Consider the following 25,225-nt stretch of genomic DNA (forward strand, 5'->3'; position numbering starts at 1 on the left):
ACATAAAATGTTCATTTTTATGTTTGACGCATAAGCTTTTACCTTGACACTAAAAGTTTCCTCCTACCTTTTTCAATGCCTCTTTAGCAACATATAAAAATACAGATGCAATGACATTGTATATTTTATCGTGACTATTTTCAATATATATAAAAATGGAAAAGAGTCTTTTGTGTGTGTGTGTGTGAGGAAGATGAGCCCTGAGCTAACATCTGATGCCAATGCTCCTCTTTTTGCTGAGGAAGATTGGCCCTGAGCTAACATCTGTGCCCATCTTCCTCTATGTTATATGGGACGCTGCCACAGCATGGCTCAACAAGCAGTGTGTCCGTGCGCGCCCGGGATCCGAACCAGCAAACCCCGGGCCGCCGCAGCAGAGCACGTGCTCTTAACCGCTGCGCCACCGGGCCGGCCCCTGGAAAAGAGTCTTATGAAGCCACATGAACCCTTCCCCAATTTTTTATGATTATCTGTCATTTCATGGCCGTTCTTGTTTCATCTCTACCCATGTACAGGAGTGAAATATATTACTTATGATTCCAAACATCATATCATTTAATGCATAACCTCTTCAGAATGCATGTTTGAAATGGGAGGTTTCTTCTTAACCCCAATAACTATTACGCAAAACAAAAATATTTCAAAATGTGGTAAGTATGTTATCCATGCTCCATTTTTCAATTGTCTCACAGATAAGTTTGCTTCTTAAGTCAGGTGAATTTCAATCAGGATCCTAAGTGCATCCTGACTACTTTTTTGAGGAGTGTCTCATAAATCTCTTAATCTATAGTTCCACTTACCTATTTTATACTTTTTACTTATCTCTTGAAGTTGCTGAGTGATTTGTTCATTAGAATTTGTCACATTCTAGATTTGGCTTTTTGAATCTGTGATACTGTTTAGCTGATCACCCTCCCCCTTAATCCTGTGCACTAGATATTGATGAGATGGGTGAGAAGGTTTGGCCTCAGCAGACAGGTGGGTGATGATGACTTTTGGGGAAATAAGAACAAACTCTTTTCCCAATCCAGAAATCCTCTCCACAACAGTAGTAGAGACAAAACAGTTTTATTATTAAATAAGCATAAAACCAGAGTTTGATGTATATCACAGGCAATCTGCTAAGAAATTACAGAGACAGGAAAAATCTCACCTCTGAGTGTAGACAAGGAGATAGACCTCATTACCTACAAATATTCAAGATAAACAATAACAAGTCCTCAAGTAATAGGACTTGACAGCACCATTTGTCACACACAGTTCTAATGTTACCTGGTAATTGCGGTGACTGTGGTAGCTTTTTGGCTTTATTCAGAGGAAAGGTGAACATCTTTGTGACAGGAGGTTGCTTTCCAAATTGAAGCAGGGGGAGAACTGAGGGTAGCCTCCTTCCCTTTCACTGGAACTGGGAGATTGGAGAGCTCTCTCATGATGTTTACATTTCAAAAAACGGCTCTCAGGATGTTTCCATTTTATTTCTTATTTTTATTTATTTATTTAATTAATTTATTTATTTATGCATACATGCATGCATGCTGAGGAAGATTGGCCCTGAGCTAATATCTGTGCCAGTCTTCCTCTATTTTGTATGTGGGTTGCCACCACGGCATGGCTGATGAGTGGTGTAGGTCTGTGCCAAGGATCAGAATCCATGAACCCGGGCTTCTGAAGCACAGTGCACAAGCTCAACCCCTATGCCACTGGACCAGCCCAGGATGTTTCCATTTTAAAGAGATGGCTCCCAGCTTCTTGAGAAAGACATTCGTCTGTCATAAAGCTGGAGGAAAAGGAAGATGCCAGCTGATGAAAGGACTGGTTTGTGGCTCAGAACAACTCAGCACACAACAGAAAAATGGGGAAAACAAGATAATACTACGAAACCTTCAAAAGAGGTTCTTAGAAGAACAGCACCTGGTTCATGTAAATCCTGATCTGTGACGATACCCACAGTTCTTAGCACAGGCAGCACCAGGAAATGTCACCCAGAGGAGGGGGACAGAATGTGAAACATGGAGGTATCACCCTGTCTCCCTGCCAAGGAGAAGGCAAACCAGGTGAGATCCATTAGGCTGAGTGCAAGGTTCCCTATTCCCTGACACTTCCTTTCCTCCTTTGAAGCAGCAAGTGTTAGAGCTGCTGTGGGAGAGAGTTGCTGAGGGCAGTGCACACAGCTCTGTGTGCTGGCACGCACAGCACAAATGCCAAGAAAGTGTGGGTATTAGTAGAGCCCATGGTCCAGCTGTGCGGTGACAGAGATGATTCTGGGAAGGGAGGGAAGACAGAGACCCACTCAGGACACTAAGAGGGATGTGAGGGTCTTACCCATGGAAACAGTTAGTGCACAGTTCTCTAGCATCACGTTGCAGTACATGAGCCTCTGAGCATCATCCAGGAGCGCCCACTGCTGGAAGAAGTGAGTGGCCACATCTTCCAAAGGTCATACTCCCATAATGGAGATGGTTCATTCTATCATTAGCTTCTCTCCTAAACTGTATGTTGATCCTCCCCACATCCATTCCTTTGTTTCCCTATTCCCTTTCTCCCCACCTCAGAGAAGATAACAGGCCCTGGTGCCCGCTTTCAACTCATGGCCACATTGATCACCATCGCAGCACACGGCAAGACCAAGAAAGTGGGCAGATAAACAATATCTTGTCTTTGGGCCTGGCATGTGGGGTCGTACCCCCTCTTACCAGGCAGTTCCCCTGGGTTCCCCAGATGCTGCTTCCCAGACACAACCAAATCTGGGCTCTCCCTTTACCCATACGTCCTTAGTGCCAGGAACCTGGGGCCATCGGTTCATCCCCCTCTCCTCAATCACATAGGTATCTCCTTGGCTCACCACATATACTGAGCACCAGGCGTCCAGAGAGTGCTTGGCAGGTTCAAATAGGAGCTGGTACTATCTCATACTTTGATGGTCCCCACTGCAGCCTTGACTCTTGCCATGAAGGCCTCCTTCCTGAGTCTGTTCCTCGCTTCATCCTCAAGCACCGTGAACTGCCTGCAATCTCAGATTTGCACAGCTCTCTTCCACTTGTGTTGCACTCATTCATCGAAAACCAGTTACAGCTTTTCTCTGTCCACCTAACTCATTTGAAGCTCGGCCCCACTGGCTCTCTACCTCAGGCCCAGTTGCTCTACTAGAGTGCCACCATGCCCCTAAGCTAATCTGCCAGCCTGAGTGAAACAGCCTAGACCCCACGAAGAGTCACAACAAAATCCTGGTGAGTCTGTAGAGCAGGGAATAAACAGCAGGCCTCAGTGTCATCTTACCACAGTTACACCTGTGCCTCCACATCTGTTCGTGTGCACTCATTCCTCAGAAGCCGTGGTCACCTGGCAGATCATTCTCTGTCCCACACCTGTGCTTGTGATGTTCCCCCACCCCCACCCAGGTATCCAGCCTAGACATGCACTTGTAGCTCTCACCCTCCCCTTCCTGATTTGCTATTAGCATTACCATCATGTCTAGGATTTCTCCTACAAATGTCACTAGAAGCTTCCTCTTGTCCACACACCCTTCACCACCTTTTGTAGATGTGTCCATCCGGAAGCGCTTCCCATAGTTCCTGACCTGTGTGTGCAGCTGCCCACTAGGTAACTCCACTCCCTTGGGCTCTGAAATATCTCATACCCTCAACTTGGCCAAAAAGAAAACTGCTGATATCCCTATTGAAAATTACTCCCACTGTGGAATACTCATCTCAGTTGATAGAGCGTCTGTCCTCTCAGCTGCTAACACCAGAAAACTTAAGAGTCATCCCTGACTCCTACCTTTCTCTGTCTCACCATCACAATCAGAAAATCCATGGGCCGGCCCCGTGGCTTAGCGGTTAAGTGCGTGCGCTCCGCTACTGGCGGCCCGGGTTCGGATACCAGGCGCGCACCGACACACCGCTTCCCCGGCCGTGCTGAGGCCTCGTCCCACATACAGCAACTAGAAGGATGTGCAACTATGACATACAACTATCTACTGGGGCTTTGGGGAGAAAAAGGAGGAGGATTGTCAATGGATGTTAGCTCAGAGCCAGTCTTCCTCAGCAAAAAAAAAGGATTAGCATGGATGTTAGCTCAGGGCTGATCTTCCTCACAAAAAAAAAAAAAAAGAAAATCCAGGCGGCCCTATTTAAAAACTGACACAAAACCCATCTACTTCTCCCCCCCGGCCCCCCAATGTCTTGGCCGGTGTAGAACCAACCAGAGCCCTGGGAATGGGATTCCCACCAGGCAGATCCCTGGGGGCAGGAATCTCATCCAGCACAGCAGCAGGGATAGAACCGCTTCCCCAGTGGCTCTGGAAGGCTGAGCATGGAGCCCAAGACCTGTCACTCCTTTATTTCCCATTTCCCCCTTTTGGAATGGAAATGTCTATGTCATGCCTGTCCCACCATTGTATTCTGGAAACACCTGATTTGGGGTTCTCAGGTTCATGGGTGGAGAGGAATTTTGCCTCAGGATGAATTGTATCTTGAGTGTCACTCACATCTGACTTAGGTGGTGCTTAGGTGAGCTTTTGGACTTTTTTCTGTCCCAATAACCCACTCTATAATTGTGCACTTTTTCTTTCCAGTTTCCTGTCTGTGTTCATAGAGGAATGTAAGCTGCATGAGTGCAGGGGTCTTTGTCAGGTCTCTCAGGCACCTCCAACAACAGTGTCTAATACTGAGTATTTGCTCAATGAACATTTGTTAACAGCCATGAATAAACATTGACACCTCAAATTCTTGTTCATTTTTACTAATTCGGCTACTCTCAATGTCCATTTCAGTTCTTTCTCCAGGCTGGTATTGCTTAATGTTTTCAAGAATAAAAGCACTACCAAAACTTCTCTGAAGTGGTAGTTTTCTTCAACATCCTCTGATATTTACCCAGAGCTATTTCTGCCTCTATCTTTGAATAACTACTTAAACATTATGAGTAACTTTTGGAAACTTGCATTTCAAAGCTGCTTTTCTCAGATAATCTCAGTTCCTCAGGAAGAACTGTACCTGGAAGCTCTGGAACATGACAATCACTTAGCAAGGACATGAGATCATGGGCTTACGATGCGCCCTGCATCTCCATGTTCAGATACTCCCTTGGCATATGTGCTGTGACTGAGAGTGCAACCCATGACACATACCAAAACAGTATTAGTTAAGGAGCTCTCCATTTGAGATAGATAGATATTCACTAAAAGGAATTGAGCATATTGTAGGATATGGAGTAAGAAATGTTATATAGATAAAAATGTTCTTCAGTGGGTAGGTCACAATCACTGACTCTACAGGCAAGAGAGAGGTTTTCTATGGGAATCAGAAGCAGAATTCTTGCTTGTCCACCTAATTCAGAATATCCCTCTTCTCTCTTCCCAGTCATGGCCCTGTATGGAGTCTCTTCTCTTGTTCCTAGCCCATCTTAATAGAACTCACAAAACTGACTAGTGCCTCAGGCTTCGTGCATTTGAAGAGCAATAACAATGTACCCAGCTACGCGTGGACTCATGTCAAACTGTATTGAATGACCGTGTAGATCAGTAGATTTGGGAGCATCTCAGATAACTTTTATCCTGGGGGAGCACGCGGATCTTCACTGACTCTGAAATTACATGTATTCATTGCCTTTAACAAGGAGCAAAGCTCCCCTCTCCGAGTGGGGGCACCAATTTACAGCGTTCCTCAGGGTTCGCTTGGCTAATGCTCTGGTGGGTCGGGATGGAGAACAAACACTCTTCCCTGCAGCTTCTAGAGCTTTGAGAACTACATTACCCGGAAGAACCTGCGCCGAGATGAGCCAATGAAAGATAGGGTGAAAGCATTTCCGTGCAAATTCAACGAGTCGGGGCCGCACTTCCGGCGTCTTCGAGGAGGCCATTTTGGCTGCTTTGGGTTTGTTGTGGCTCTGGAGGGTAGAGTCGGCGCTAAGGTGACGGGACCGAGGAAGCGCCGTCCCCGCTGCACAGGGCGGGTCTGAGGCTCGGCGACGCCGCCCGGGGGACCCGGGACAGGGACCGCCGTGTGCGGGTCCCCTCGTCTCCCGCCGCTCCCGGCCCCGCTCCGCCCCCAGAGTCCGATGGCGGCGGCCGTGTGCAGGGAGCCGGCTCAGGTCAGTTCGTGCTCCGCGCCCTCCCCGCCTTCAGCCCAGCCCAGCCCTAGAGCCCCGAGTGCGGGCGCCGCTCCCGGGGCTGCTGCCCAGGCCCCGGTGTCCGGGACGGGGAGGCGCTCGTGGAGACTGTTTCTGAGAGCCGGGGTGACGGGTGTGGGAGAGGGTCCCAGAGGAGGGCCCGCGGGGGAGAGGCGTGGAGGGTGACTGAACCGGGAGGAGTCGGGGACCTGGGGTCCGTGTTGTCTGCAGTGAACAGAGTGTGAGACGGAGTGTCGCCTGGCCTGGAGGCTGAGGGGCTGTTCCTTCAATCCGAGGGCCCTGGGAGCCGTGGAGGGTTGTGAACGAAAGAGAGAGACAGCGTGTGTGAGGGTTTAAAAAGTTTGCAAAAGCTGCTCAGAGGGAGAGAACAGAGCGGAAAGGGGGTGATGAGGACAGTGAGGCACAGGGAGTTGAGTCCTCGTCCAAGCTCGCAGAGGTGATGAGAGGCTCCTCCGAGGACTGAAACAGAGGTTAGTAATTGAACCCGAGATCACTGGATTCCAGGGCTGGGCAGGGATACAGGGGAGGCCTGCTCCCGTGGAAACCAGCCTTGGTTTTCTTTCCTTTGCCTCAGGTTCTAATACCAGAAAAAGCGTTTAGGGAACCTACAGAGGGAAGGAGAGAATGCCCCACTCCCTCAGTGGTTATGACGTGGCCCGTGTGGTGTCTGGGATTGTGGTGTCTTGAGAGTCTTCATTTGCTGTATTCACAGCTCTTGGGTGTGAGGAGCCTGAGGAAACCCCGAACTTTGTGTCCTGAGGGCAGGCTAAGGGTCTTAAAGGTGTTTCCATTTCTGGTCACCATGATAAACAGGTGTGGAAGGTTATCCCAGGATGCGGTGGTCCAGGGCTTAAGATTCGGCGCTCTCACTGCCACAGTGTGGGTTTGTTTTCTGGTCAGGGAGCCACACCACGTTTCTGTCAGATGTCATACTGTGGCGGCTGTGTGTTGCTGTGATGCTGAAAGCTATGCCACCAGTATTTCAAATACCAGCAGGGTCACCCATAGTGGACAGGTTTCTGGAGAGCTTCCAGATTATGATAAACTAGGAAGAAGGACCTGGCCACCCATTTTCGAAAAATTGGGCATGAAAACGCTATGAATACCAGTGGAGCATTGTCTGATATAGCGCTGGAAAATGAAAGGATGGTGCAAAAAAGACTGGGCAGTGTTCTGCTGTACTGTACACAAGGTAACTAAGAGTCTGAATACACTCGGTGCCACTAATAATAGCAAAGTTGAGAGAGAGGTTTGGGATGACTCCAGGATTTTTGGTTGTAGTCCCTGAAGAATGGAAGCTCCATCAAGCGAGGTGTGGAAGGTGTTGGTGAGTTTATTTTCCTTAGAAATAGGAAAAGTGTTGTTTTGGCCCTGTTAAGAGTCTGAGATGTTTCAGAGAACAGTGAGTGGAGGCATCAAGTGGGCAGCTGGAGACACAGACCTGGGGAGGGGTTCAGGATGGAGACTCTCAAAAGTGGTGGCTATTGTGTGGACCAGGGTGGAGCTGTGGATCCCGTTTAAGAAGCGGAACCTAGGATATAGTAATAATGCTGATAGCCAGTCAGAAAGACTAGGGTGCGTGCCGAGGAGTGGTTCTCTGGCTTAGCTCCTGGTGGAGGTTCCTGAGTATGAGAAACACAGGTGAGGGAGGGAAGTGGCCATGGAATGGTGTGGGAGAGAGGATGGTCGGGCAGGTGGTCAAGGCTTCCATGGGATGAGTGGGTGTGAGATGACTTCAGAGGCAGAGGAGTAATTGAGACAAATTGACAGTGAGACTGGGGCTCCTGCTTATTCACTACTGCTCACATTCACCGGAATTGTGTGGTGAGCCTTGATGGGGTCTGGGATGTTTCAGTCTTGCTGGTGGGTAAGATCTGGGGTGAATGTAGTCATTTGTGAGAGTCACTATGCCTGGCAGGGAGACTGTAGAGCCGGTGTTTTAAGGAGGATTGAATGGAGAGAGGAGGATTGTGGCTGCTGAGGGGACAGAAAGTGCATCACAGTGGAAGAGGGTCCTGGGGATCTGAAATTCCCATGTGATTCTGGGTGGCTGATCTTGATCAAGGATCAGAGGCAGGTGGGGAGGCCTTCAAAGCAGCATTCGGGGTTTTCCTGGCTGTGGGATCCATCAGAACTGGGAAGGTACTGGATTGTGTTTGAGTTTGTCAGAACCCTCTGGATGCTGTGTGCCACGTCCATGGGTGAGGGCAGGGAGACGCCTGTATTGTAGGGCAGGGAGGTGGCAGAGCTGTGGGGACTGAAGATGTGAGAGAGGTGGTATCTCCAGAATGATTTGCATTTACATAGGTAGTGTGAGCTGAGGGCCCCAAGGCTCTTGTAGTGGGGACTCAGGGGTGAAACATGAGACCACATTTAGCTGTGTCTTATAGGTACAATCTGGAAGATGCAGGGGAATTGCCAGGCAAGAGGGACGGGGCCCTGCCTGCCAAGGCCCAGAGCTTGGATGGCATCTATGTGCCTCCCTGCCTGTTATTGCTGCGGGCTGAACACAGTGATGAATGGGATCCTGAGGAGAGAGACGTTATCAGTGGCAGCAGGGCCTGGTATCTGCTCTGAGGTGGGGAGCTCTGGAGGAGAAGTATGGGGTAGATGTGTGAGGTGGTGGACTGTGGGTTCTGAGAGAGAGAAAGTTCATGGTTTCTTCTGTCCCCATCTTGACAGGACAGTATGACCTTTGAAGACGTTGCTGTGTACTTCTCCTGGGAGGAATGGAGGCTCCTTGATGAAGCTCAGAGGCACTTGTACCTCGAAGTGATGCTGGAGAACTTTGCACTCGTATCCTCGCTGGGTAAGGCCCTCTTCCTCCCCAGTGACCTGGACTAGGTTCTGTATCCTGCATCACCCCCCTTGCCCTAGGGGGTGCTCTGTCTGTCCTTCTCACTCGGGAATGTGGGCACTGCTTGCCTCCGCAGCTTTCTGGGTCCTTGCTGCGTTACTAGGGCTGGGGCGTTTGCACTGCCCTCTTCTCTCCCTGCAGCCCCAATACCCTCTGTACTGAACCCTCATAGGGAAGGATTCCAGGTCAGTAGTCTTGCAGTGAGACTAATGGATGGCACCTTGCTTGCCCTCTCTCCCTGGCCAGGTGAACGTGTCCAGCTCTGTGACCCTTCTGTGTGTGTGACAGGGTTTGCTCCCTTCCTTTAGCTAACATTTCCTAGGACCTGCCTGTGGGTGGAATTGTAGGCATTGTCATGGTCACTACTTACCTGGATCGTGGGCTATTTTTCAAGATCTTCTTACAGGATTTGTATTGTTTAGTTTTGATCTCTCTTCTTTTTTTTATCTTCCAGCATTGTCATTCTATTAAATGGTATATATTTAAGGTATATAATATGATTTCATATATTTGTTCATTATGAAATAATTGTGTAATCAAGTTAAATAACACTTCCGTCACTTCATATGGTTACTTTTTTTTTTTTGGTAAGAAAACCTAAGATATACTCTCCCAGTAAATTTCAAGTGTAAAATACAGTATTATAAAGTGTAATCACCATGTTGTACATTAGATCCTCAGAACTTATTCATCTTATAACTGAAAGTTTGTGCCTTTTGACCAACAATTCCCCAATTTTCCCACTCTCCAGCCCCTGTCCAGCATTCTACTTTCTGTGAGTTCAACATTTTTTCTTTGTTTTAAATTTCACGTATAAATGATATCAGAGTGTTTGTCTTTCTCTGACTGGCTTATTTCACTTAGCATAATGCCCTCCAGATTCATCCATATTGTCACATATGGCAGGATTTCCTTCTTTTTTAAGGCTGTATAATATCTGAGGTATGTGTTTGTGTGTGTGTGTGCACATGCGCACACCTGCGCATGCATACACCACACTTTTTTTCCTCTTTATTCATTTATGGACTGTGAGGTTGTTTCCATATCTCTTGTATTGTGCACAATGCTGCAGTGAACATGAGAGGGCAGATTATCTCTTCCACGTTCTTATTTCATTTCCTTTGGATATATACCAAGAAATGGGATTGCTGAATCATATGGTAGTTCTGTTTTGAAATTTTTCGGAAACTTTCATACTCTTTTTCAAAATTGCTCTCTCTACCAATTTCCATTCCCACCAACAGTGTACAAGGGCTCCCTTGTCTCCACATCCTTGTCAGCACTTATCTCTTCTTTTTATGTTAATAGCCATCCTAAGGTATGATGTAATATCTCATTGTGGTTTGGATTTACATTTTCTTGGTGATTAGTGAGGAAGAGCAGTTTTTCCTGTATCTGTTAGCCATTTGTATATCAAATTTGGAAAAATGTCTAATCAGATCCTTTGCCCATATTTTAATCAGATTGTTCTTTTGCTGTTGAGGTGTATGAGTACCTTATATTTTTAAAATATTACGCTTTTATCAGATCCATGGCTTGCAAATATTTTGTCCTGTTCTGTAGGTTGCTTTTCATTTTGTTGATTGTTTCTTTGCTGTGCAGAAGCTTTTTAGTTTGATGTAGTTCCACTTGTTTATTTTTGATGTTTTTTCCGTGGACTTTTGGTGTAATATCCAAAAAATCATCGCCAAGACCACTACAAGTAGCTTATTCTCTATGTTTTTTCAAGAGGTTTTACATTTTCATGTCTTATATTTAACTCTTTAATCCATTTTGACTTCATTGTTGTTAGTGGTGGAAGATAGGGCTCCAACTTCATCTTTTTGCATATGAATATCCAGTTTACCCAACACCCTTTATTGAAGAGACTATCCTTTCCCTGTAGTGTGGTCTTGGCGCCCCTGTCAAGATTAGTTCGCTGTATATGGATAGAATTTTTTCTGGGTTCTTTATTCTGTTCCATTCATCTGTGTATGTGTTTTTATGCCAGTACCACACTGTTTTGATTACTATAGCTTCCTAATGTAGTTTGAAATCAAGAAATGTGATACCTCCAGCTTTGATCTTCTTGATCAAGATGGCTTTGGAGGTTTGAGATCATTTGTGGTTCCATATGCATTTTCGGATTCCTTTGTTATATCTGTGAAAAATTCCATTGGAATTTTGATAAGACTTGCATTGATTCTGTACATCTCATTGGGGAATATGGGCATTTTAACAATATTAGTTCTTCTAGTCCAAGAACATGGGATATCTTTCCATTTATTTGTGTCTTCACTTTCTTTTCTTACAGTTTTCAGATTCTAGATCTTTCACCTCATTGGTTAAATTTATTTCTGTGTTTCTAATGATATTGTCAATGCAATTGCTCTCTTAATTTCTTATTCAGATATTTCACTCTGAGTGTATAGAAACACAACTGAGTTTTATATGTTGATTTTGTATCCTGCAACTTTCCTGAATTTGTTTCCTAGTTGTGAGAGCTTTTTGGTGGAGTCCAGGGTTTTCTATCTATATGATTGTGTTTTGTGCAAACACAGACAGTTTTACTTCCTTTTTTGTGATTTTGATGCCTTTTGTTTCTTTTTCTTGCCTAAGTGTCCTGGCTAGGCCTTCCAGAAGTGTGTTGAGTAGAAGTGAGGAGAGTGGGCATTGTTGTCTTGTTCCTACTTTTAGAGGAAGAGCTTTTAGCTTTCAACTGTTCAGTATGATGGTTGTGTGGGCTTATCCTATATGGCCTTTATTATGTTGAGGTACATTTCTTCTATACCTAATTTGTTGAGAGTTTTTAACATGAAAGTATGCTCAGTTTTGTTAAGTGCTTTTTTTGCATCTGTCGAATGATCATGTGATTTTTATCCTTCATTCTGTTAATATGGTGTTTCCCATTTATTGATTTGCATATGATGGAGTATCCTTGCATCCCAGGGATAAATCCCATTTGATCATAGTGTCAGATTCTTTGAATATGCTGTTGAATTTGGTTTGCTGGTATTTTGTTGAGGATTTCTTCTTCTATGTTCATTAAGGTTATGAGCCTGTAATTTAATTTTCTTGTAGTTTCCTTATCTTGCTTTGGTAACAGGGTAATTCTGGCCTTGTAAATTGAATTTGGACATTTTCCTTCCTCTTCAGTGTTTTGGAAGAGCTGAGGAAGGATTGACATTAATTCTCCGTAAAATCTTTGGTTGAATTGACCAGTGAATTTATCTGGTCCTGGGCTTTTCTTTGTTGGGAGATTTTTGATTAATGATTCAGTTTTGTTACTCATTATTGGTCTATTTAGATTTTCTGTTCCTTTATAATTCAGTCTCGATAGATTGTATATTTCTAGGAATTTATCCACTGCTTCTAGTCAGTCCAGTTCACAGTAGTCTCTTAAGTTGTTTGTGTTTCTGCAGTATCAGTTTTAATGTTTCCTGTTTCAGTTCTGTTTTTATTTATTTATTTGAGTCTTCTCTCTTTTCTAAGTTAGTCTAGCTAAAAGTTTGTTGACTTTGTTTCTTTTCAAAAACTAACTCTTAGCTTTCTTGATCTATTCTATTGTTTTTCTAGTCTATATTTCATTTATTTCTGCTCTGATCTTTGTTCTTTTCCTTCCTTCTCCTAACTTTGGGCTTAATTTGTTGTTCTTTTTCTAATTCCTTGTGGTGTAAAGTTAGGTTCTTTGAGATTTTTTTTTTTTTTTCCTTAATGTAGGCATTGATTGCTGTAAACTTGACTCGCAGAACTGCTTTTGATAAATTTTGGCATGTTGTGTTTCCCTTTTCATTTATCTTAAGATAGTTTTATGTTTTATTTTGATTTTTTTTCTTTGACCCACTGATGGTTCAGGAGTGTGTTTTAATGTCCACATGTTTGTGAACTATCTAGCTTTCATTTTGTTGCTGATTTCTAGTTTCACACCTTTGTAGTCGAATAAGATTCTTGATATGGTTTCAGTCTTATTAAATCTGGTAAGACTTGTTTTGTCACCTAACGTATGATCTGTCCTAGAGCATTTTCTGTGTCAACTTGAGAAGAATGTGTGTTCTGCTGTAGTTGGATGGAATGTTCTGTATATGTTTGTTAGGTCCGTTTGGTTTGAAGTGTAGTTCAAGTGAAATATTTCCTTATTGATTTTCTATCTGGATGCTCTACCCATTCTTAAAAGATGCGTATTGAAGTTGGCTATTAGTATTTTATTGTTGTCTTTTTTACCTTCCAGTATGTCAATACTTGCTTAATATATTTAGCTGCTCTGATGTCGTGTACACGTATACTTATAATTGTTGTGTCCTCAGATGAATTGACTTCTTTATCACCATGTAATGACTTTCTTTGTCTCCTGTGACAGGTGTTGAGTTCAAGTTTATTTTGCCTGGTATAAGTATAGCTACCTATAAATATAAGCTACTCTCTTTTGATTTCCATTTGCATGGAATAGTTTTTTAGATTCCTTCAGTTTTAGCTGATTTGATTCCTTAGAGCTAAAGTGCGCCTTCTATAGGCAACATTTAATTGGGTCTTGTTTTGTTTATCTGTTCAGCCACTGTGTGTCTTTGACTGGGGAATTTTGTAAGGACTTGTGGGTTGCCATGTTGTTAATTGTTTTCTGACTCTTTTCTAGTCTCTTTTTCCTTTCCTCCTGTCTTCCTTTGTGATTTGATGATTTTCCCTAGTGGTATGCTCTGATTCCTTTCACTTTATCTATTGTAGGTTTTTGCTTTGTAGTTACCTTGAGGTTTTCATAAAACGTCTTAAAACAGTCTGTTTTAAGCTGATAGGAACTTAATCACAAAAAAGTACCCTTTTAGTTTCGCACGCCGCTGCATTTTATCTTATTGATGTCACAGTTTATTTGTTTTTATATTATGTTACCATTGAGAAATTATTGTGGCTATGGTTATTTTTAGTGTTTTTATCTTTTATCCTTTATTCTAGAGTTAGATGATTTACACACCACCCTACTACAGTATTGGTGTATTCTGAATTTGACTACATACTTGCCTTTAGCAGTGTGCTTTGTATTTTCATATGTTTTCATGTTAGTAATTAGCATCTTTTCATTTCAGCTTGAAGAACTCCCTTTAGCATTTCTGGTAAGGCAAGTTGAGGGGTGATGAACTCCCTCAGCTTTTGTTTGCCTAGGGAAGTCTTTACGTCTCCTCCATTTTTGAAGACAGCTTTGGTGGATAAAGCATTCTCTTTTGGCAGTTTTTTTCCTTCAGCATTTTCAATTTCTCGTTTCACTGTCTCCTAGTCAGCCTGGTTTGTGGTGAGAAATCTGCTTACATCCTTATGGAGGTTTCCGTGTATGTGGTGAATTTCTTTTTCTGCTTTCAAAATCGTCTTTGTCCTTGATTTTTGAAAGTTTTATTATAATGTGTCTCTGTAAGGATCTCTTTGGATTGAATCTGTATGGGGACTTATGAGCATCATGTACCTGAATGTCCTCATCCCTCCTGATTTCGGAAGTTTTCAGGCATTATTTCTTTTTTTTTTTAATTTTTTTATTTTTTTGGTGAGGAAGATCAGCCCTGAGCTAACGTCCGTGCTAATCCTCCTCTTTTTTTTGCTGAGGAAGACCAGCTCTGAGCTAACATCTATTGCCAATCCTCCTCCTTTTTTTCCCCCAAAGCCCCAGTAAATATTTGTGTGTCATAGTTGCACATCCTTCTAGTTGCTGTATGTGAGACGCAGCTTCAGCATGGCCGGAGAAGCGGTGTGTCGGTGCGTGCCTGGGATCTGAACCCAGGCTGCCAGTAGCGGAGCATGCGCACTTAACTGCTAAGCCACGGGGCCGGCCCTAGCCGTTATTTCTTTAAATAAGCTCTCTGCTGTTTTCTCCCTCACGTGTTCCTGTGGCACTCCCGTAATGCACATATTATTTTCCTTGTTGGCATCCCATAATTTATGTAATCTTCAGTTGTTTTTCTCCTGTGACTGGATGATTTGAAATGACCTGATTCAAGATCACACATTTTTCATCTACCTGATCAAGTTGGTTATTGATGCTCACTGTTCCATACTTCATTTTGTTCATTCCATTTTACTATTCCAGAATTTCTGTTTAATTCTTTTTTTTAATAATTTCTAAATCTGAACTTCTTGATTTGTTCATATATGTTTTCCTGATTTCACTGAGTTGTCTATGTGTTTTCTTGGATCTGGCTTAGCTTCCTTAAAACAATTATTTGGAATTTTTTGTCCAGCAGTTTCTTAGATCTGCATTTCTTTGGGTTCACTTCCTGGAAACTTATTATGCTCCTTTGGTGATATCGTGTTTCTTTGATTTTCATGTTCCATGTAGCCTTTTTTTGATGTTTCCTCGTTTGATGGATCAGAGACCTCTTCCAAGCTTTGGGGGTTGGTTTTGGTGGGGAAGGCCCTCACCTTGGGTTGGTTGCGAGGTCACTGGCTGTGTGGAGTGTGGCAGTGTGGGCTTCAGGGAGGGACCAGCCATGTAATCACTGCAGCTCCATCAGCTGAGGTCAGGGGTGACAAAATTGTAGGGATTCTCAATAGCCAAGGCTCCAGGGTGAACTCATAGGTACCTCAACCTGTTGAAGTTTGGAAAGGTGTGACCAGGACTGTGTTCAGATCATACCAGGAACGTTTCCCATTTAACCAGTGTTTTCTTTTCATTGCAGTGCCACACCTCATTTCTACTTTTCCTTCCCCATGGTTGATACTGTGTCATCTAGTCGGTTCTGCTACTTATCCTTTCTACTCTGACTTCCAGCCCAGGGAGAATCTCAACCTCTGTGTACTTCATACCTCACCCATTTCTCTCATAGCTCTTCCTTTATTGCTCTGCAACATTGGTCTGCATATGCCACATTTTTACATTGGCCTTGAACAGCAACTACTCTATTGCAATTGTTTTTTCCTGGGTTTGGACACATGCTTTTACACAGCCTCACATCACCAGTAGTAAAGGTCCTGCAGGAAACCTTTTGCAGAGGAACAGGTTTTAAAATATGCTTCTCTTCTTTGTGTCACACTTTATCCTTGTGTTCATTCCTGGTGAGGTCTGCACCATTCTTTTGCCTTAGGGGCCCAGTAATGCCCAGTAGCCACTTCCCCAACTGGATTCTGACTCCCTTGTGTGGAAAAGCATTCCATAGACCCCTTCCTAGATGTGATAGATGCAAACCCTAGATGATGGGATTTTTTTCTGCCTTTAAAGTCAACATGTACTTCACCAGGGTTTCTTTGCATTCAGGTTGCTGGAGTAGAGCAGAGGATGCGGAGGCACCCTTTGAACACAGCATTTCTGTAGATGTGTCACAGTCCAAGACTCTCAAGGCATGTCTGACTTTGCATAACATCCACCATTGTGACTCTTATAGTCTGGTCTTGAGAGATATTTTGCACTTGGCTGAGCACCAAGGAACACAACAGAGTCAGAAGATGTTCGGGTGTGAGGCGTGTACAAAACTATTTTATTTCAGTGCAAACCTCCAAAAACACCAGAAGCAGCACATCAGAGAGAAGCCCTTCAGAAGCAGTATGGACAGGGCCTTGCTTGTGAAGAGCTGTGGATTCCATATGTCACAGAGGCCCTTTACCCATGAGGAAGTGGAGAACCACTTCCTGGCCACCCCTGGATGTCTCCACCAGTATGCCACTTACACCAGGGAGAAGTCAAACAAAATCACCCAGTGCAGGGCCACTTTACAAGGCAGAAAACATCATTTTATCTGGAGAAGATGTAAGAAACCCTTCAGTCCCAAACACACACTTTGTCAGGACCAGGGTGTCCACACTGGAAGACAGTGTTTTGTGTGCCATGAATGTGGAAAAGCATTCAGGTACAAATCCTCATTTGTTGTGCAACAGAGAATCGACACTGGAAGAAGGCTTCATGTATGGGGAGAATGCAGCAAATCTTTTAGGCAAGCCTCAGCCTTCAGTCAGCATCGAAGAATTCATTCTGGGGCAAGGCAGTGCAAGTGCAGCAAATGTGGACGATCCTTTAACCAAAAATCTATCCTCATGTATCCCTGGAGAAGTCACACTGGAGAAAGTTGTTACTTGTGCTGTGAATGTGCGCAGTCTTTTCACCCTAGATCTGTCCTTATTCGACAACAAACAGTTCACACAGAAAGAAGGCATTATGAGTGCACTCTGTGTGGGAAATCTTTTCGACGAAAATTTTACCTCACTGTACACTGGAGAGTTCACACTGGAAAAAATGCTCATGGATGCAGTGATTGTGGGAAGTCTTTTGGCAACAGCTCAGTACTCATTCTCCATCAGAGAGTACATATGGGAGAAAGGCCTTTTCAGTGCAGGAAATGTGGGAAATCTTTTACCAACAGCTCAATACTCATTCTACACCAGAGAGTACACACAGGAAAAAGGCCTCATGAGTGCAGTGAATGTTGGAAATCTTTTAGCCATCCATCTTACCTCACTCAACACCAGAGAGTACATAGTGAAAAAAGGTCTTATGAATGTAGTGAATGTGGGAAATCTTTTATCACTTGTTCTGGCCTCCATTGTCATCAGAGAATTCACACTGGAAAAAGACCTTATGAATGTAGTGAAGGTAGGAAGTGTTTTATCTCTAGCTCACAACTCCGTTATCATCAGAGAGTTCACACTGGAGAAAGGCCCCATCAGTGTAGTCAATGTGGGGAATGTTTTATCTCTAGATCTCAACTCTGTTATCATCAGAGACTGCACACTGCAGAAAGGCCTTATCAGTGCAGTGAATGTGGGAAATCTTTTTCATCTGGTTCCAACCTCAGTAATCATCAGCGAGTTCACACAGGAGAAAGGCCTTATGCGTGCAATGAATGTGGGAAATACTTTATCCAAAGATGTCATCTTGTTAGACACCAGCGAGTTCACACAGGAGAGAGGCCTTATGAGTGCAGTGAATGTGGGAAATCTTTCACCACTAGGGGGATCCTTCGTTATCATCATGAGAAAGTTCACAGAGAAGAAAGGCCTTATGAGTGCAATGAACTTGGGAAATCTTTTCCATCTAGTTCCAATCTCAGTAATCATCCGAGAGTTCGCACAGGAGAGAGGCCTTATGAGTGCAATGAATGTGGGAAATCTTTTATCCAAAAATCCAGTCTTGTCGTACACCAGAGAGTTCACACAGGAGAGAGGCCATACGAGTGCAGTGAATGTGGGAAATCTTTCACCATTAGGAGCACCCTTCGTCATCATCAGAGAGTTCACACTGGAGAAAGGCCTTATGAGTGCAGTGAATGTGGAAAATCCTTTAGAGGATATTCACATCTCATTCAACACTGGAGAGTTCACACTGGAGAAAAGCCTTATAGATGTAGTGAATGTGGGAAATCTTATTCCAATAGCTCGACGCTTATTCGACACTGGAGAATTCACACAGGAGAAAGGCCTTATAAGTGCAGTGAATGTGGGAAATCCTTCAGGAATAGTTCACATTTCAATGACCATCAGAGAGTTCACACTGGAGAAAGGGATTATGAATGCACTGAATGTGGGAAATCATTTAGGGATTGTTCCCAACTCAAAAAGCACTGGAGAGTTCACACTGGAGAAAGGCCTTTTGAGTGTAGTGAATGTGGGAAATCATATACCAATAGCTCAACACTTACTCAACACCGGAGAATTCACACAGGAGAAAGGCCTTATAAGTGCAGTGAATGTGGGAAATCTTTCATGAGTAGTTCACATTGCAATAAACACCAGAGAGTTCACACTGGAGAGAGGCCTTATGAGTGCGGTGAATGTGGGAAATCATTTAGGGATAGTTCCCAACTTAGTAAACACCAGAAAGTCCACACTGGGTAAAGGCCTTATGAGTAGGGTGAATGTGGGAAATGTTTTGCCTGTATCTTGACACCCCTTCAATACCAGAGAGTTCGCTCTGGAGAAAGGGCTTATGAGTGCACACAATGTGGGAAATCTTTAACCCGATGCTCTGCACTCTGTCAACATGAGAGACTTCACACTGGATCAAGTTCTTGAGTCAAGCAAATGTGCAAAATTCTTTAGCTAAAGGACTGTGTTCCTTCCACGTCAATAGTTGACACTGCATCAAGCCTCACGAGTGGAGTGAATGTGGAAAATGCTTTCCTGAAACTCGGATCTCATTCACTGCAGGAGAATTCACAATTTAGAAAGTCCTCATGCTATACCAAATGTCATAAGTCATTTTAAATTTAGTCCTTTTAATAACTTTGTCATGCTGTTTCCATGTTGTTTTAATTGTATTTCCCTAAGGATTCCTGATGAGAAGTTTTTCACTTGTTTATTTGCTCTCTGTATGTCTCTGGTAAAATGTCTGCTGATATTGTTTGCCTGTTCTTTCATGAACTTTGGCTATTTACCTTTTCTTTGCTGAATAGGACAGTGAAATAACGAAGATGTATATTGGAACTTCACTCAGTTTTGAATACGAGTGACTTTTTTTTTTAATGGAATAATTGTCTTCAATACTGGAAGAATATGTCCTAATTTTTTTCAAAATTTTTTGTGCTATGCACAATGTAATGGACACATATACCATACTCCTTTAATAGTAATCTGCATTGTGAACATATTCCCCACCTGGGTTTTTTTTTTTTTTCCTGAGGAAGATTCACCCTGAGCTAACATCTGTGCCAATCTTCCTCTCTCTTGTATGTGGGTTGCCACCACAGCATGGCTCATGAGTGGTACAGGTCAGCACCCGGGATCCGAACTGTGAACCCAGGCAGCCGAAGCAGAGCATGCCAAACTTCACCACTATGCCATGGGGCCAGCCACCCTCTCTCTTTCTTAAGTCCAGATGTTCAGTAATACAATAAAGTCTTGCTTTGTAGTGTTTGCTGATTTTCCTAATCTGTCATTGCTTGGTTGGAGCTAATGTGGGACCAGATGGTATCAGGATGGATTTGGGTGTTCAAAGCCCCATAGGGAGGGAGAGCAGGACAGTGATTAGACACCCCAAGGTGCCAGAGCCTGCGTCTTAGATATCCGTGCATCACTGGAGCTCACAGTGACTCTCCTCTAGGCCTCAGTTTCTTCCTCTATAAAATGGGAGTTAGAGCTGATCCTGCCCCTGCTTCGTTGGAAGAGGTGAAGAGCTGAGGTGCCCATTCTCTGTGCCGTGGCTCCACCTGTCATCTGTGCCTGCATGCGGGGACAATCCTGGCATGGTACTAAGGCAACCCTTAGTACCTGCAGACAGGAGGGACCTACAGGGTACTGAGGTCTCAGTGTGGGTTCCCCACTGGGGAATCTCTGAGTGACTCATTAGAGCTGCTGGAGGCTCAGTTCCCTGACTGTGATATGCAGGTGATAGCATTTACCTTGGCCTCTGTTAGGATCTATAAAAGTAACAGAACATGCCGAGTTTTTTTAAGCATTTTCTCTTTAATTCTCACAATACTTGGGGAGGGGGAAACTATCATGTTACTGGGGATATCCAGGATCAGAGAAATGAGGTGGGTTTTCCAAGTTCACACAATGGACAAGTGTCAAGATTCGAGAGGCTGGATTCATACCACCGAGTCTAGCTCCAGAACTGGGGCGTTTAATTCCTTTACCTCAGCATGTGAAGCTCTCAGCCCAGGGCAGACACACGGCGAGCACTAGGGAGGCTCAGCTACTGCTGCTGCTGCTGTGTTCATTGTTGGAATGTTACCATGGTTATTTTCCCTTGTTCTGATGTCCCAGAGCACTTACCGTTTGCCCCCTAGTTCTCAAGGGAACACCACTGATGGTGTTCTCTCCAGTGGCTTCACCCATGGGAGGCTTTTCTCTCAGCCACAATTATGTTACGTCCAGAGGCTGAGTCCTCCTCCCCTTTGAGCCCAGCACAGAGCTCAGACATTCTGTATTTGCAGGTGATGCTGGAGAAATGTGGGCTCCTGGTCTTACTGGGTAAGGGCTCCCCTCTCCATGCAGGGGATCCACAGCCTCCTTGATTCTGCCCTCTCAATCCAGGCCTCGCTGGTCTAGAAGAGCAATGGAGCTCCCCTTTCCTCCTATGTCTGACCATGTTCTAGACCTATGTCCTTTTTTCCAGTCTCTTTTGTCTGAATCAGGTCTCTCTAGGTAGAAACATCATCTTTCTACACACTAACCCTCAACCCAATGCCAGCAATTTGGGCCTCATTCTGAGGTCTTTATCCTAGATTCCACAGAAGGGAAGCTGACTGACCCAGCCTGGTTGGGCCAGGTGTCCCCACAGCCCAGTACCAGGATCGTGGGTGAGGGGCTGTTCTCAAAAGAGGGGGTGAGTCAGGCAGCACCCCTGGGAAGACGTTTGCTGTGGGTGCTCCCATGTATCTTCCTAACAACACAATCTCTAAAAATGCCCTTGAGGGCTGCACCATTGTCCCTTGTTTCCTAAGGCCTGGGCCATGCTCCTGCACTGGTCCAGGAGATGATTTTAGAGGGCACACACGAACGGCATCAGGTGGCATGCACGGACCCCCTGAGAAAGCTGTTCCTTCCTTTCTGTTTCCTTCTGAGTGTTGTCAGGAGAGAGTCTTGGAGTTGTTCTGCATCTGTAATGTCCCCCTGACTGTTATGAATTTCCCTTTTCAATAGAGAGAGCAGCCCTGAGCAGGCCCTGTGAGCTCCCTAGGATTCAGAGCAGTATATCTTGACTCTATGGTTGTATTTTCATGGTCAGCTTCCATTTATGGCAAGTCAAAGTGGTTTTCCTAATTAGCAGAGAGACAAGTGTGCTGTTTAGCGTACACTCTAAGACACATGGAATGTGTTTTAGTTTAATGAGAATAAATTAGTAAGAATGGTCACAGCTAAGGTCCTTGAGCACAGAGCAGGTGTCAGTCTTGCTGCAGACAGTGTTTGTCTTTACTCATTTAATCCTAATGAAATCCCCGTCCTCGGCACAGTAAGGACAATTAGGCCACTGTTGTGAGTCCCTCAGAAACCTTATTTAATGCAGAAGATCCGCCTTTGTGATGAGGTGCTGGCTTCTGCTTTCTTTATTTGTACAAGTCCTATCATTTATGAAGTATGAGTGAGAGTAGATGATAGTTGTTGTCCATAAATTGTCCTTAATGGGCCAAATGTCTGAGTGAGTTTTCTAGTTTTAGTTTTTTTAGGGGTTCATGAACTGTCCAAATCTGGGAATCATTAAGTCATCTCCTCACATAGATTCCCCTTCCCCGAGGACTAAATACTACAGACACCTCCCCTTCCCCTCATGGCCCACCTTTATGAATGCTGGCCCCACACGGTGGCTGTGAGCTGTTTCCTCCACAGTGTCACACTCGTAAGCCTTGGCCCTGGAGCTAGATTGCCTGGTGAGAATCCCAGCTGTGCAATCACAGGCTGTGTGGCCCCAGGCAAGTTTCTGAACCCCTCTGTGCCTTAGGTTCCACCTTGGCAAAATGGTGTAACATGGTATCTATGTCACAGCGTTGTGTGAGTGTGAACAGGTTCATGTATGAAAAGGACACAAAATAGAGTCTCTTCTTCCCTGACTGTGCAGGATGGAGATGTGAACTCTGCTGCCATCACTGTTGTTGTCGACACCCTCATCCTCATCGTGATCATCCTCCTCATCATTATTCCCATCATCATGATGGACCTGCCTGGACTTGGTATCTTCTGGAACAGGGTCGTGTAGCTTTGTGGTTCAACAGCAAGATGATAGAGATGGCCAACCTGGATCTCTGATTTGGATCAGCTGCATATCAGTTCCATGTCCTTCACAAAGCAGTTAACCCCCCTGAGCCTCAGTTTCTTCATCTAAAAAATGGGGCCTTTCCTGCACCTGCTACATGAGGAGGCTGCGTCGGAAACCCCAAATAGAATCTTTTAGTTCAGGGCCTACAGGAACAGCCATCTCATTCTTTACAGAGCATCAGTGAAGACACATAACATGCTCCTGAATGAGGAAACTCAACATTTTACACATGTCACTTCTACAAATTAGTCCATAAATTTAATGAATTTCAGAAACTTACAATGCAAGTGAAATGCCTGAAAAAGTCGCTGGGTCATGGGAACACCCTACAAGTGTTGGTTCTGGACTTACTGTTAGGGGTAAGCATCCTGTGGCAGCGCGTGATGTAGCACCTGGACCCAGAGCCAGCGTGCGACTCCTTCCTGGTGCTGACACTTACTAGCAGTGGGTCATGGGGCCCATCCCTGAACTCCTCTGGCCTCGGTTTTCTCATCTCTACATTAGGGATAGTAGTATGAGTACCCCCTCAGAGAGTTCCTGTGTGGGTTAAAATACATTAATAACCATAACACACATAGAAGAGAACTCCACTGTTAGCGAATGCTGCAGTCATATTTGGGGCTGTTAACTGTGTGTGCCTCGGGGTGCGGCAGGATGGCAGAGAGCAACTTCTCAGTCCAGTTGGGGCCTAATTCACCTTGCTGCCCAAGGCCTCTTGGGAAAACTGACAGGTTTTGCGAGTGTAAACTCCACATGCCTCCATTATGTGAGGAACCAGAGGTCACTCTGGAGAGGGGGAGTTGCTGTGATAACATCCAGTGCAGGTGGGAGCAGCGTGAATTGGGCCCCTTCTTTCCAGCATATGTTTCATTTTCCCCAGCAGTGATGGAGGAAACCTGTTCCCTGGGACCTGCCCAGCATTCATGTGCCCTGAAGTCCAGGATCTAATGGGCAGTTGTTACTGGCCGTGGGGGGTGGTATGAGAACCACAGTTGGCACAGAATCAGGTGAGATGAATAGGGAGTTGGGCAGAATGCAGCTGAGTAGGGAAGATGTGCTCCTTCTGAGGTGGCCTCCACAAATATTCCCAAGAATGCAGAGGTGCACCATGAGGGTGTACAGAAATTCTCAGTAAGTCCAGTACTGTGTCCCTCCTGGCCCAGGTCCTTGGCCATACAGACAATCTAAAGATTCTGCAGATGCCCATAGCCATTCCTGGGGGGCGTAGCTACACAGGCAAGAAAACAGGAATTGAGAGGAGAGGGGGCCTGTAGTTCATAGATAGGTCTTGTGTGACCGAATTCTAGTTGCTAGTGGCTCAGGGGAAAATAGCCTTTATTACTCGCCAGTATTTTCTGCCACTGAGGCAGAGGTAGTGACTCTTCTGAAGATATGGAGAGAGAGTGGTAAAAATATAGCGATTTCAAATCTCCTGAGTTTCAGGTGAAGTGGGAAATGCAGAGTTTTATGTAGAACCAATGCTCCAACACTTTAGTGAGGTGTAATTTACATGTAATAAATAATACATATTTAATCAGTAAAGTTTGACATTTATGTCAAATATATATGTAAAAAATATATACATGTATAGGACATTCTCTTGTCAACCACTGCACGCAAAGAGGCACACACACACTGGTGAATCCATCATCATGAACAATATAATGGACATAACTTTGACTCCCAACATTACCTCCTGCCCCTAGGGAATCCCTCTCTCCCTGCCTTCCATAGTTTTCCTTCCCTAGACAACATTTTTTGACTTTATTTCTGTATAGATTAATTTTCCTTTTCTAGTATTTTAAATAAAGCAAATCTTTTTTCCTTTTTTGTGGTTTCTTTCCTACTGCATAATTATCTTGACTTTTATCGTTGTTGTGTGTATGATTAGTTATTCTTTTATTGCTGAATAATTATTGTATGGGTAGAACACAATGTTTTCTTGATTCATCTATTTTGTTAAATTTATGTTGTTTCCAGTTTTGGGATGTTATGGATAAAGCTACCACAGCCATTTATATCAAGGCTTTATATGAAAATATGTTTTATTCTTTTGAGTTAATATCTAGGAGTGTAATACCTAGGTCAGATGGTTGGTTAATATTTTTGTCTCTAAGAGACTGCCAAACCATTTCACAGTGTTTATACAATGTTACATTCCCACCAGTAGTCTATAAGAATTTGAGTTTTCAAGATCCTCACCAACACTTTGTGTAATCAGTCTTTCTAATACTAGCCATTCTAATGTGTGTTTCTTGATTATTCTTGCTAAATAAATAAATAAAAGGAAGCACAGTGTCTGGTAGGCTCCTTTGACTTCAAGAGGCAAGTTTTCCACAACAGAAATCCAACTCATCCACCAGTGTTCATGGAAGAAGGGCCAGCTTGTGGGGATCCTAGAGCAGGAAGAAGTTGGCACAGGTTTGGGCTGTGGCACAAGCAGTCCTGCCACTGGAGCCATATGATTCGGCAGACTCCTTGGTGTGGATGGTGTCAGTGGCCGGGAAGCATGCAGTGTGGAGTGTTAGTAAGTCCCATCCAAGGAATCACAGTGCAGGCTGCTGAGGCTCTAGAGGAAGTCCATGCCATCTGCAGTACAGAATTAT

At 44.3% G+C, this 25,225-nt stretch overlaps 1 protein-coding gene across 1 annotated transcript; it reads left to right on the forward strand.

Annotated features, from left to right (window-relative positions):
* Positions 1 to 656: 656 nt before the first annotated feature.
* Positions 657 to 19,777, forward strand: LOC131397535 (zinc finger protein 420-like). The gene is made up of 4 exons (XM_058530583.1): positions 657 to 2,054; positions 8,517 to 8,704; positions 8,809 to 8,935; positions 16,191 to 19,777. Exons 1-4 carry the CDS (start codon positions 1,976 to 1,978, stop codon positions 18,758 to 18,760), a joined length of 2,964 nt encoding a protein of 987 aa, XP_058386566.1. The 5' UTR covers positions 657 to 1,975; the 3' UTR covers positions 18,761 to 19,777.
* The last annotated feature ends 5,448 nt before the right edge of the window (positions 19,778 to 25,225 follow it).

The sequence above is a fragment of the Diceros bicornis genome, chromosome 34 (genome assembly GCF_020826845.1).
Source record: "Diceros bicornis minor isolate mBicDic1 chromosome 34, mDicBic1.mat.cur, whole genome shotgun sequence".
Classification (NCBI taxonomy): domain Eukaryota; kingdom Metazoa; phylum Chordata; class Mammalia; order Perissodactyla; family Rhinocerotidae; genus Diceros; species Diceros bicornis.